The 13,725-nt window shown below is 48.1% G+C and overlaps 1 protein-coding gene across 1 annotated transcript; it reads right to left on the bottom strand.

Moving 5' to 3' along the window:
• Positions 1–2,670: 2,670 nt before the first annotated feature.
• LTR84_006702 (uncharacterized protein) lies at positions 2,671–4,499 on the bottom strand (the record flags this gene model as incomplete). Its single annotated transcript, XM_064850262.1, has 2 exons — positions 2,671–4,387; positions 4,492–4,499. The coding sequence occupies 2 exons, from the start codon at positions 4,497–4,499 to the stop codon at positions 2,671–2,673; spliced, it is 1,725 nt and encodes a 574-aa protein (XP_064703149.1).
• Positions 4,500–13,725: the final 9,226 nt, after the last annotated feature.

Here is a 13,725-nt window from a genome sequence, read left to right as displayed (position 1 = left end):
CCGAAAAGAGCCTAGGGCTGTTGCACTAATTCACTATTTGGTTGGCCTGCAGCCCGGATCGCGAATCGGTCTTTAATCGTGCTCAGGTACTTTCGTGAGCTAGGTATCTATCTCCGTACTACATCGTATCCTTACTCCATGATTAGACGAACGCCGCTAATTATTCGAGATATTTAAAGGTTAGCCGAAAACCCACAAGCTAAGTTCGGGTAAGATTGAAGGGACTTTATATTGTCATCTTAATCTAGGAATTATAAACCTGCCTCTTAGTCATTAGTGGCATTCCACATAGAATTGCTCACCCAACCCCATAATCGTACTACATTCTATGGGCGTCAAGTCCAACCACTTGACTAGGTCGGAATATTTAATCCCAGACATGATCGACATCCGGGGGTCACCATGATCAGCCAACCTTCATGCACTAACATGTGAACTTTCAGCTATTCTCCACAAAAGCAGCAGTGTGACACCCCTGTGTCCCGAAATGTCCGAGCTTCGTTTATCTTATGCCTTTTGGTGGTAATGAACGTGTCTTCTGGGAAGTCATTCTCCATCACGCAGTACTTTTGGGCACGCCCGCTTTCTTTAGCTTGCACTTCTTATTATTTTCTTCGGGAAAGGGGTGCTTGCAACCTCATTCGAGACCAATCACTATCAGGGTGCTTTTGCCTAGGTAAAAAGTACGCGGGGAAATCCTCCGGTGCTTTGATGAGTAGGTGTAAGCCTTAGATCCGCTCTCGGCGAACGAGCGCTAGTCACTTTATGTAACATCTCTCGAATTAGGCGTTTTCTACGATCCGCACAGTTAATTCTCGTACTTATAGAGTTCTGAATATGGCGGGCTGTTGTAAAAAAAGCGTTGATAAAAACTCGTGTTCAAGTGTGGGTCTCTGGACACTAAGGTTAATTTACCCGTAACCCCTTCTCTACGTCGGCCTAATCACAGCATTAGTCACGCTAAAAGCAAACGAATACGAATTTGACATTGCAAATCCTTCTAACTCGACCTTAGTCAGCTCTTAATGGCTTCCACAATCCGATACGAGAACTTAAAGCACGTCAAGGCGTTTTCGCGTTGCTAGTGGGATGAACCTTCTCTCTATTCCAGGACATGTGCAAACTCTCCACTCTGGTCGTGACTATACACTAGGATCGCCGATAATCTGCATCAAAACGGGTCGCTGTACGATCTCCGCACGTTCAAAGTTTTACACTCTTTTAGTAAGTAAGTCTGTGGGGTTCTAGCACTGAATCAGATTCGGTTGAAGCTCTCGGAATAATGAACACAATATGATTGGGATTCGCACATACAAGAATACTAACACTACTATATGCGCACGACCCTAAAGGAAGATAGCATCATCATCCCGAACTAACGGAAGGTTTAGATAGAATCTCCATTGACCGATCTACGCGGTGGCTCGCTTCAACAACTTCCTCATTCCTCGCTACATAACAACTGATAATCCTCGTTATTATAGATAATTGTATTGATTGGCGATCGGGACGACCGACTTAGGTATAATCTATAAATGGTGAAGGCAAATGTCTTCTTGGGCACGCGTAGACCTCTATAGCAATATCTGACGAGGTTGAACCAAATATCAACCCAAAATTATTCTTGAAGTCTAAATTTGGCTCGGGCGGTGGTCGACGGAAGACGTCAGGGAGGATTCCAGTCTATGAACAATCTCGACCACCGGAGAGGTATTGGAATGAATATGACGACGTGGACGTGGATCTTAACTCGGAGGAATGTTATGTCATCTATGTCGACCCCAATGAGTCGTACTTCCCTGTGCTTGAGACACAGTCGAAGGCCTTTAGAGGATTGTACAACAGTCTCAGTGGCGCGAAAAGCAAAATCAGTGATTGGTTGCTCAAGTCGAGACAAAATAATCCTCAGAGTGCCGCGGAAATAACGCCTTTAATTTTCGGACACCAAGAAATCGAGGCTGATTCGGGAGTTCATTGTTGTATGAGCTCGATGATCCCGAATCAGCCTTCTCGCACATCCAAGAATAGGCGGACAACATCACCTGGGTTGAAAAACTTCAACTTGTTAATATCCCTCCTGGGTCAGCCACTCAGGTCCCAAGAGACATTCGAAAACACGTTATTCTGGTGCTACACTGGTTTGATCGGACTCTCGTATATGATATTGATCATGGCTGGCGCGCTTATTAACACAACTCGTAGAAAGGTCCCCGTTGAAGTCGATGCTCGAGCCATTGCCGGAGTTGTGACCGCTGAGACATTTGCTGTCGTGGCCGTTATCCTGATTCTTATGCGGAAGCAGACGCTGACACTCTTCCATTGGGCACTAGTTAGCGTTGCTATCGCGAGTGTGGCTATCATTGGTATGACCATGCTAAGCTTGATATTGGTTGACACGCAGAGGAGAGCGCAGAAAAAAGGAGGCAAATGAGGAAGTGTCGAAATAACTTGAATACAAGCTCAAGTTGGCAGGCTTATATACTCAGAATCGGTGACGGCGGCATTGCCATCTAAAATCCGCCAATCACAGTTATATAACACAACAGGGACGAGATAGTCGCGTTCGTGAATTATACACTGTTTGAAATATTTTGGATGACATCTGGACGTCCGTTGACGCTCACTTTCTTTGCCCAGCCATTTCGGCTTGGTCTCTAGCAAGCCCGCGATTCAACCGTCAATCTGCCAGTCTTCCTCGTCTTCCTCGTCTTCCTCTTCTACCACGACCTTAACGGTCATACCCCATCCTTCTTTTCCCCCGATCCAATTCTTCCGCCTCCCCACCCTTTCAACGACTCGGAGTAAGTCAACCATATTCTGTTTCAACATATACGGGTCGTTTGGTCGTTTTGCGATAGAGAACTTCACCTCCAGCCCATCCTTGTTCCCATGTTTCCCCAGACCGGCAGCCCACCGCGCCGAGACTCGTACCCGCGGCTTAGTTTCTTCAATTACCCCCGCGGGATACATTCTGCCCATCATCATTGCAATTTTCCCGAGATATCGAGTCCACCAGACTTGCTCGAAGGTCAGGAGGCTTCTGAGAGAGGCTTTGTAGTCTGCTTCGCGAGGTGGTAGTTCACCTTCGAAACGCTCTTCGAACATTAGCGCCAGGAGAGCGCGATCCATGTGAGAAACACCATGCGCAGCAGCCAGTATACCCGTTGTCGTACTATAGAGCGCTGCTCCTGAGGAGGACTCTTTAGCAAGGTCTGAGTGCTCGAAGAACACGTTCGCTAACGAGCGGACTACACCAAAGGATATAGAACTCGGAAACGACCTAGTGTCGCCCTCTGAGGTTGGAGGAATCGATGCAAGGAAGAGATTTCCCATCGCACGAGCAGAGGGTTTTGCGAATGGAGCTGTAGCGACCTCGAGCGGGTCCTCCTTGCGGATGTTGTGTGGCAGCTCTTGAAATAGTACGCCTTCTCGAACACCGCCCTGACAGAAACGAGCTTCCTTGATGCCGTGTGGCAGAGCTTCGGCCAGGACGTTGACCAGAAAGGCAACTGCAGGTACTTGCGAGCGCCGACGGTCTGAGACTCGGAATATTTTATGCGCAGTCTTTGCAATTTCCTTTAGTCCTTCCGTATCTTCGAAATGCTCTTTGCCGGCTAAAAATCCGTTGATAATAGAGATTGGGTAGTGATGGCCGTGCACCTGACTTTGGTACAGAAGGAGATAACCCCAGCCTCGGAAACCTCCTCCTGAGAGATAGAGATGGAAGCCACCTTCGGCTTTCGCCGCGTCGACGAGCTTCTGTGGAATCTCAAGCTTGGTATACGCATTGCGGAAATTCGACTTCATTTCCTCACGTAACTTTGCCTTAGCTTTGTTGGCATCATCCTTCGACTTACCAGCTTTGATCTCGTCTAATAACCTAGTCATCACAGCAGCCCCATATGGAAAACTAAAAGCTCCTTGAGGGCTCGTCTCAACGTTTCCTTCACTTGCGATCATCCAAGTGATTTGAGTACTTCCCCCACCGAGATCCATCACAAGGCCGCCGACATGTGAGAAGCTACTAGCAATACCTAAAGCACCAACTTTGCCTTCCTCTTCTTTTGGTAGCAGCTCCACAATTAGACCTGTTTCTTTTTCGATCGTCGTAACGAACTCTCTCGAGTTAATAGCCTCGCGCGTTGCCTCGGTCGCGATGATGCGGATCTGGTTTTCGGATACCCCTAGATCAGCACAGACGACTTGAAAACGGAGTAAGGAAGCCACAACGGCGCGGATAATGGCCGGAGGGATTGGGATCCGAGAGCCAGTTTTAGCGTCAAACTGGGAATCATAAAGGGATATCCCTATACGATGGACGTGGACGGTCGGGAGGATGCGAGAGGTAGGTGGAGAGAGGTCAGAAACGGAGAAGCGGACACCATTACTAGAGTAACTCATCAGAGACATCAACAGCGAAGGAAATTATCAAGGCAAACGCGTAGTTTCGAAGGATCAGGAGCAAACAAGGTCCTTTAGGGAGCTTCCAACCTTCCCATGTCTACCAGCCCCCGTAGAAATTCCCTTCGCTCCGGGGTTCTAGCCTTGTTTTGCTGGATTGCTAAAGCCATGTGTAATGTGAAGGAATCTCAGAGCTATATTTCTCAGAGAGTAGCAAGAGGTTCCGTGAATCTAGAGGTCGCGTAGAATCCTCGCTAATATAGCTCTCTTTCCATCACCTTGCCAGTTGGTGAGGCATGCAGACACGAACTTTGCTCTAAAATTAAATTCGGAACTAACCGTCACGCTGATAACTAGCTTATTGGAATTGGAGATGTGCGGATCACCTCTTAACCGGCATGAGCACATCTTCCTATTTGCTGCAAGAGCTCTCAGTTGCTTTCGTTTCAGAGCTTATTTAGCCGATGATAAGGCAAATCGCTACCTCGATGAGTCGAAATTCAATGCCTGAGCTTTCATTCGATGGACTGTTAGATAATTTGTTGACAGAGTCAATGCTTTCAGCTGCAGGTCAAATCCGATTGCTTAGCTTCTGGTTATTTGTCTGGTTTTGGGCCAAGACAAGACCTATGTTACAGAGAAGCGGGAACGAGTCAGGCTCAGCAAATATGCCGGTGCTGAGCGGGGAACTTGCTTTCAACTTTCATTAAAAGCTAAAAACTCGTATAATAGCCTGCGTAATAATGCCAATGTCGCAAATATCCACAAGATCTGGGGTCGTGCCTGTTTCTGTGTCTCTATGTATCGTGAAAACAGCTCGCTTACGAGGGTCTTGCGGGGTTGTTAACTCAATTCTTATCCCCAGTCCCCGAAGTCTACGAACTTTTGTTTGTTAGTGTAGCGGTAGGGTTTCAAGAAATGGTGAGGTCGGTGCTTAGCTCAATTATTACTTCACCAATTCCGACTATCAAGTGAAGAATGTTGGTTTAGGCCTACTAAAGCAAATTTAGAGGTGTCTTGTGCCGATGAATGGCACCACCCCCGCTATTGCTCAAGAAGAGTGCTTACCCGTCATTTATCAGCTGCAGCAGGAAATGCCCTGGCCCAAAATGCTCATGCCTCCAAGAGGCAACTTTGCATTTGACTCTTAGTAGAGAAAATAGCCTTGTATGTGTGCTGACGTAAATACGATTATGCGGAAGACTGGGATAAGAGCGGCTGTTCTGTACTGCAGTTTCCATGGTCTAAATTCTTAAGAGAGCTTTACTACTTACCTACCGGGTATAACAATTATGGTCCTTACCGCTGATGATTCAACACATCCGTGACTTATTTCCTGGACAAAACAGGAGCAGTCACTATCTCCACATATTTACAATTCCACTATTATATAGGAAGTAACGATATAAAGATGCAGCTTCCCGCATTAAATTCAGTTACTTGGTTCATAATAGTTGTTTTGTGTCAGGGTAAATAGTTGCAAATTGGGTCTTTGGCCACGAAAATGTATGATTACTACTTACAGTTGTCTTAGCCTCCAACTTGCTGCCCGGCGAGAAGTCATCGGATATTGAAGTCCTCAATACCGCGACTCGAAGAGCATTCCCAGATGCGCCAAATGGCTACACGCCAGAGGAGAGTAGCTGTCCTTCGAACAGACCCGTTGTTCAAAACGCGAGGGAACTGTCATCCAGCGAAAATTTGTGGCTTCAAAAGCGCCGCAACCACACTATAAGCACCATGAGTACCTACTCGGCAGACTCAACATCAGCAACTTTGATACGCAAACACATATCAACAAAATCGTTGACAACGTATACAATGTGCCAAGTATAGCCATTGCAGCTTCCGATGGTGGCCACAGGGCAATGCTCAACGGCGCTGGCGCGGTGGCTACCTTTGACTCCCGAACAGAGAACTCAGCCGGACCGGGTCAACCTGGTGGACTTTTGCGATCTACTATTTACTTCTCGGGACTAAGTGGAGGATCTTGGCTAGTGGGCTCGATTTATATCAATGATTTTTCCAGCGTTCAGGCGATGTTAGGTAATAACATAAGATGATCGTGGACTATATCGACACGCACTAAAACTCGCTCTACTAATACGTAGAAAACGACTCAATTGTCTAGGTCTGTTTGGATGGTGGAGAGGGAGCCAAATCCTCGTCAATCAAAAACGATGTTGAGCTCAAAAGAATAATGGCTTCACGGAATGCCTGTAGGCGGGTTCTTGTGGAGGAAGTCATTGAGAGATGAAGTATATAGATCGGAATGTTTGACTAGGGGCATAGGCGGATTAAACGTCAAAATGTTGGAGCAGCGCAAGACATCTAGTAACCTTGCATTCCTAGATTTCGCGTGGGCGCATTAATTATTGAGACTTTAGGTCGGTTCTCGATCGGCCCCATAATTGCTCTTCCCTGTACTCGCACCGCCATTATTGAAGCTGACGAGCCGATTGACCATGAAAGAGTCCGAGTGTGGGAAGGTTCGATAGCTTTAAGCTCGGGCATATAATGTCGGCTGTGCACGGACTTCGGAGGTGGCATTAGTGGCGTTCGCTACCTCGTTTGGATAGCACTGTAGCCCGGTTGCGGTATTTTATTGTTTTCTACATTTAGCGACCATTTCTATCAGCTTCCCGTATATTCTAGGCATCGACCTCGCTAAAACGGCTATGTTCATGCAGCCACTCGAATACTCCTCTATTGGCGCCACAGATTCTGCTGTAGTTGTGAAGCCGCTGCGAGCCACTAGAGCTAATGGTTATGCAGGCAGTTATGGTAGCATAAACCCTCTAATTACGCGCAAAATATAGGTCATTAAGATTTTGTTCGGAGGAAAAGGTAACTAGTTATTAGCAATTCTTAAGACTCGTTGAAAGGATGAATTATTTATCCTTAGGCAAGGACCTTTCTCACTGTCTCGAAGTTGTCGACGCGCAGACTAGCGAATTATTTAAGTAGTAACTATGATACCTCAAGGCGTAATTTAATTATCTTCGAAAGGAACATAGCTTCTACGGAACTTATTCCTAACTTTATCTATATACGGGATCGAATCAAGAGTAATTATATTCCAATATAAGGCTAGAGCTATCTATCACCTAGCTGGTCTCAGCTGGTGCGAGTCCGGTGATCCGTGATGGTACCGGCTTGACGTCGCTCGATCATGCCAGACGCAGCCTCTCCTCTCTGTGGACTGGCAGTGGCCTAGGGTTGGACAAGTGAACCTCTACGGAGCAGGCCGAACGAATGTCGACCCTGAAGAGAACTGCCTGAGCAATGGTTGATCGTATGCTCAGTGAAACCTTCCCGCAATCTGAGCAAGAAGAGTATGACCACCTCTCCAGCCTCGTCATATTGACTATAGCTCTACTGGAAATGGATGACAATGAAGCCGTCGAGCGTGCCATTGTTTGTGGCATTGAACTACGCTCTCGTGGCCTTTCCTGCGGAATATGCGGTAATCAAATCTTGCCCGGCGTGCTCTATCTGTGCAAGAGAGCATGCACGCAGCTCTCGTCAGGCTTGTGTAGAGCTTGCCACCTTAACTATCAGATGGGTGATGGGTCGACGAACCGTGCACCGCAATCACGAACGGACTTGGGAAGCCTAGAAGGGGAGATCAAGCTCGTCCGGGAAGCCTTGGCACCATACCTCTACCTAGGGTCCAGTCTACTTACTAAAAAGCTGCGCACTCATGAAGCTTACAAATTTATACATGCAGTCTCTAGAAGGAAGATTTGATAAGTGGACTCCGGCCAACAACAAGACCGAGCGCTTTAGAGAGTGCAAATTCCCAGGTCTACGATTCGTGAAATTGTTCCAAGAGATGACCCAGCTCCAACAAGGCCAAATTACTCTGAGAGAGGATCCAGATACTACATCGGAGTCCATCGATAGCCTGCTGGAGCATGTTCTAGCAAGGCTTACTGAAAATGGCAACTTTGGAGTTAATACGCGCGACGAGGTTAGAAATCATCCTGGAGCAAGGATGCCAGTGCGGCGCAGTTCACACTCAAGTCGAGAGGCCGATACCAGACCAAGGACCAGCTTTTCGATCGACAGCCAACAGCCTCAGAGCAGTCAGAGGCAAAGAAAGATGCCAGTATGCCCCGTGTGTTAGTACTTTCCAATTCGCCTTGAACGTAACACTGGCAAAAGGCCACAAGAACCTGCCTTGCAATGACATTTGCTGTCAAATGCGGGCGTGGATTTGTGCACTCGAAGTCTCTTCGAAGCAGGAGCGGCGAATCAGCTACAACCTCGCGCTCTCCACTAGCCGCATAGTGGCAAAGTTAGGCGCAGCTCCTCTGGGCGCAGCTACAACTCGTTGTCAGTGTTCGAGCTCGCCATGACAGATCAGTATCAAAATCGCCTGTTCAAACTTGCGGCATAAGTATCTTGACATGCTCATAGCCCTTTCTGGCGCGCTTCCCGACCTCAAAATCGCAATCAACAAGGTCCGACCCAATGCCTTGGGTTTTGACGACCCTCATAGCGAATTGCCCATCGCGGACCAATACGAAGGCAAGTCTGTAAGAGAACAAACCATCCTGACCACAGTTCAGCGGAAGTAACCACCGTTTGCGACCGTACATGCTTTTCTCATATCTAAGCAGCTTTCCGTCCACCTAGATTCCCCTGCTCGTCATGGTGAATAATGGAACCTCTCCGAACTTCTCGAGGTGGGGAAAATAACCTGTGCAATTCTGAAAACATTAAATAGTGGGCGCGAGTAGACTAACCCACCAATATGAATCAGAGATACCAAGTAAACGGTTGATCGCACGAACACTGCTAGCTTCCAGGTTGCTTTGTGGCATGGTCCATGCAAACAAACTGTTGTCATCGTACTTACCCATAATTTCAAGCTAAAGTTAAATAAAAGCGTTCGCTGCCTCGCCGTAAAGCTAGGGTATGTTGATGCGCAATATGCCCATCAGGGAATTTGCCATGTCCTCAGCTCTCTTAGTCTCACGAGTCGAAGCCCACGACATGACCTGCGCCACAGTTTATTGCATCCCTCCGAAACAGTCCTGCAGTGACCAACCCTAGATCAGTGGTTGCTCTGGGATTCGGGTGACATCACTGATCTCACGATTCAAAGACGCATGAGTGTCAATATCTTCTTTCCAGCCTTCGTAGACGAAGGTCAGGTTTCTGGGCGCAACCATCTCCTGTAGCGCCCATCCACGAGTGAACAACTTGCTACGCATGAACAACTCTGTCGAAACTGACTTGTCCAATTCGCCTCGGGCTGGCAAATCACTCAGATAGACATAGCAACAATCAGCTTGTTGATCCCAATTGAACATACCTACAGAGATCGTCAGGTCATGAAGATCAAGGGCAGACCGTCGTTGGCCTCACTCAGCTCAACACTACTACTCTTGTCAATTTAGGCAAGTGTCAGCCAGACGAATCTATGGCCTTCTTCCTGGCATATTCGCAGAGCTGTCGGCTCTTGGACCACCCGAGTTTGTGCTGGTTCGCATCACGCTCAAACTCTTGCAATGTAACCTCCTCATCTTCCCATCGATGAGAAAGAATAGCATAGGTGGTATTGATCGACCTTCAAACCGATGCAGGGACAGGTCTGCTGTTTCAAGGCGGCTGATTATGGCTCTTCGAAGACGATAGTGGTGCCTCAGGCTGGGCGGGTCAAAGTCCTGCTGCAACTGCTTTGTAACTGAGCTCAGATAAGCTATCACGGTGCAATGGGCGATTGAATCGCTCGACCTCAACAGGGACAAAGAGCGGGCCCCGATCCAGCAGTAAACGTGGATAAGGAACGTGGTTTGGATTCGATATAGCTCGTGGGTGAAAATCAAGTCGTCGCAAGTCCATAGCGCGAGCCGGACACGGGTCAGGTCGCCGACCATGAAATTGTGTTTCGCCCGGTATTTGTTGATGACGACGCCTTCGAGGACCAAGCTTCGTTGGATCCACTAACGTAGCATGAGTCAATTATGTCAAGAACTAGAGGAGAGTGTGCTAGAAAGGGCCCGGAACCTACCTAGTACACTTCGGTCCTTTCCTCGGCGTTAGTATGAGTGCCTGTGACCCGGGTGAAGCCCGCGAAGAACCACTCTATAATGGTATAAATGGAATCCGTGGTCGGCTTCTGCTTATCGATCCGAGATTTGCTCGTAGTAACGTGGAACCATAAAAGCCTTTCACGGGAAATAGGTCCAGGGGAGGAAATCCTTCGCCGAAATGCTGACCCCAACGGCGTCTTCGTCGGGGGGAGGGAGCCCTTTTCGCTCATAATCTTCTCCCACCAATCTCTACTACCAGCTACGATACGACGTTAGGCTTGAGTGTCATCGATCAAAGAGGCTGGCTGAAAAGAAAATGGTCTTACTGAACGTAGCGTTGCAGAGTTCGATCGTGATTCTTCTTCGTATTAGAAATATATTTCTACTCGCCATGGGCTTGGTCAATCTCTGTATATGCTCCTCTTTTACACCAATTAGCCTCAGCTTGCGCCCATAAGTCCTCTGTCGTGATCTTCCGTGCACCCATGGTGGCGGTCGGTGGCCGCAGCGTCGGCGGAAGGGGAGAAGTAGGAGTAATTGAGATGCGAACAGTGGTGAAGGAAGGAAGTAGGCACGACCGCGCTGATAGGATAACAGGGCAGGTTGCAGGTGCCGAGGGCGAGAGAGAATTGTGTGAGGAGGCGGCCCTCTTGTACTTTGGAAGCACATGAGGGCGAAAACTGTGAGGGGATTGTTATCAGTGAGGAGGCGCCTCAACGGTCGGTCAGGCAAGGGTGCCACCGTCGCAGGATCCGATTCTAGAGGACCCCGAATCGGGACCTCGGCACCACGACCAGATTTAGTTCATACATCGGTAGCAAGGAGACGGGGGTGTAGGTAGGCATGGAGGGCGACTTGGGGACGGGTGAGTAGTGGGTAACTGAAGGTAAGAGGAGGGTGAGTTTTCGCACAAGCTTTTCATTATTTACTAGATTTACTCGGATCTCACGCCGGCCGATGGTGTGGAATACAAGCCATGGCAAACAAGTCCTACACTCAAGACGAGATTAAATAATTCAACTATGTGACTCGAACTTGCTCATAGAAAAGTGCACGTAATTTCGCTTGCCACACACTTCCAAGAAATACTGGCTGCGGTGGAAACATCTCATCCATACCAGAGCCAAGCATCCTCTTGTTCGAGTTGTGACTTGTATCCAAGAGGTATCGTGCTTTGAACCTGTCGTTGAAATAAAGTGTTGGTGCCACAGAGGAGTTGTCCTTTGAACTCAGGAGTCGAGCCTTGCATGAACGGAACTCACCGACAAAGGCATTGTGGATCGAAATTGGGGGTGCCTTTTCGAGAACCACAACTTGAGGCTCCACAGAAACACCCTCCATCTCCAATTGGCGAAGTGGTTCAACTCGGTCAAGTTCTGTAGTTGATATGATGTGATAGATGGAGCCAATGATGATATGGATGTTTGATATGGATGACCAACACTGGTTCTTGTCATCCCTTGCGTCTGCGCACAATCCCCAATTTCAACAAGTCTCAGTGCGAACGAGAGGCAAGATCTATCCCAAGAAGCGGGTTCGCCTTGTCGAGCCGCTCAATTGTCGTGGCCATGTTGTTTGTTTGGCTTTTTGTTCTTTCTGACTGAGAGGAGTTGAACGCAGGCTTGGGGCTGAAACGGTCTTCTAGGAAGGATAGTTGAATGCAGCCTGGGACAGAAACCATGGCTCGAAAGTGAAACTGGCCATTTCCAGGGCACGAGCATGATCAGACTCTGGGTATAAGCATACCTTCTTGTTGCTCGGGTCGGATGGAAAGCTTTTGCAGGCGAGAAGGCGGCCAATTTGTTGGCCATTACGCTCGTGGAGATGTACCGAATAAGCCCCGATGCCTGCATTGATGATTTCTGATGATTTCTTTGGTCATATAAGGCTGGCCCAACAGGGGTAGTGCATCACAGGCTTTCGTGGCCTCGTTGTTGGGTTGGATTGATTTGAGCTGAGACTGGTTAATCGGCTGTACAAGATTCGAGGTATCACAGCCATCAGTGAAGGCCACTTCGACTTCGCCGCGTTGGTCCTCATATTTGATCGTGGTAAGGACAATATTCAAGCTAAATTTGGGCAAGGGAATTCGATGAAACTTGAAGGGCATTGGGAAATTGAGTGGATGGCAAAGTTCAACGGCTGGTGGAGAGGCGCAGACATGTTGGGTTGGGGGCGGGAAAATGTTCCGGGGTCCGGATTTTCTGCTTCAGAAGCCTTCAGGTACCTAAAACATCCCTAAACTTTTAGGCCCCTCGGGCGGCTAACGCCGTGAACTACACCCAAGCCAGCAACCACATTAAGGAGCCTGCAAGCCATAATTTAACCACATTTGAGCCTCAAAAAGCCTGCTTATTTCCAACCCCCATAGCCTTCAGCGCTACGGGGAATTTCATTGCTTAACGCCCATCATCTGACCAGCTTCAACACATCGACCAGTCTTATGTACTGCATCTGTCAGGCTACCCGTCTGCTCCGTTGCATATTACCATGCCGAACGAACGATCATTTACCGTCCTGCTTGATCAACCAAATCTTGTCCCGGTGGTGAATTACCACATTGTCTTCTGATGTTGCTCCAACATCGAATGTTGGAGCTACCAAGGTACTTCACAGGCTATGCCGTTCACTCCTGTCCAATCCCACTAATTTAACAATTTGCAGTGCCGAAAAGCCTCAGCACATCGTAACAAACTCTCATTGCCACCTGGGCAAAGCAGAAGCCTGGTTCAGGAAAGATGTTGCACAGTCGGAAGCTTTGGGACGACTTGACTGTGAAACGGCGACAAAAAGCCTGATGTTCTCAAAAGCATTCATGGAGGAGCAGAAAAAGTCCCCCCCTTCTTCCGAATGGACTTCTTGACTTCTTGTGGTTGTTCGGAATTTGACTCATGGATGGAAAGGGGGAACGCATACCACAAACTGCTAGAGAATCCTGCTTGATTACTTCATTAAGACAAGTGCAGGCTCAAGAAGAGAAGGGGGTTCAGAATGACAAGTCGACGGGCTTCAGGTGGTACATATCCCTCACAAAATTGTTCCACCGTGATGGTGTCAATCTGACCTTCAAGACTCGCTAGCATTATGAAGGAGAATGTTGAACCCAGCCTGATACTTTGAATGATTCCACGTGGCTACCTGAAAGGTTCTCTGGTCGACGGACTCAGGCATAATCCAGATTTTGATGCAGCTCATGTTCTGGAACGCCGAACCCCCTGGCCAAACACTTTCACCCTGTTTTGCACAAACTACTTATTTTCGACTGTCTCGAATCGTCCAT

The sequence above is a fragment of the Exophiala bonariae genome (genome assembly GCF_035927105.1).
Source record: "Exophiala bonariae strain CCFEE 5792 chromosome Unknown scaffold_25, whole genome shotgun sequence".
In the NCBI taxonomy this organism is placed as follows: Eukaryota; Fungi; Ascomycota; class Eurotiomycetes; order Chaetothyriales; family Herpotrichiellaceae; genus Exophiala; species Exophiala bonariae.
Note: the sequence above shows the minus strand (reverse complement) of the source record. Positions and strands in the feature narration are given on the sequence as shown.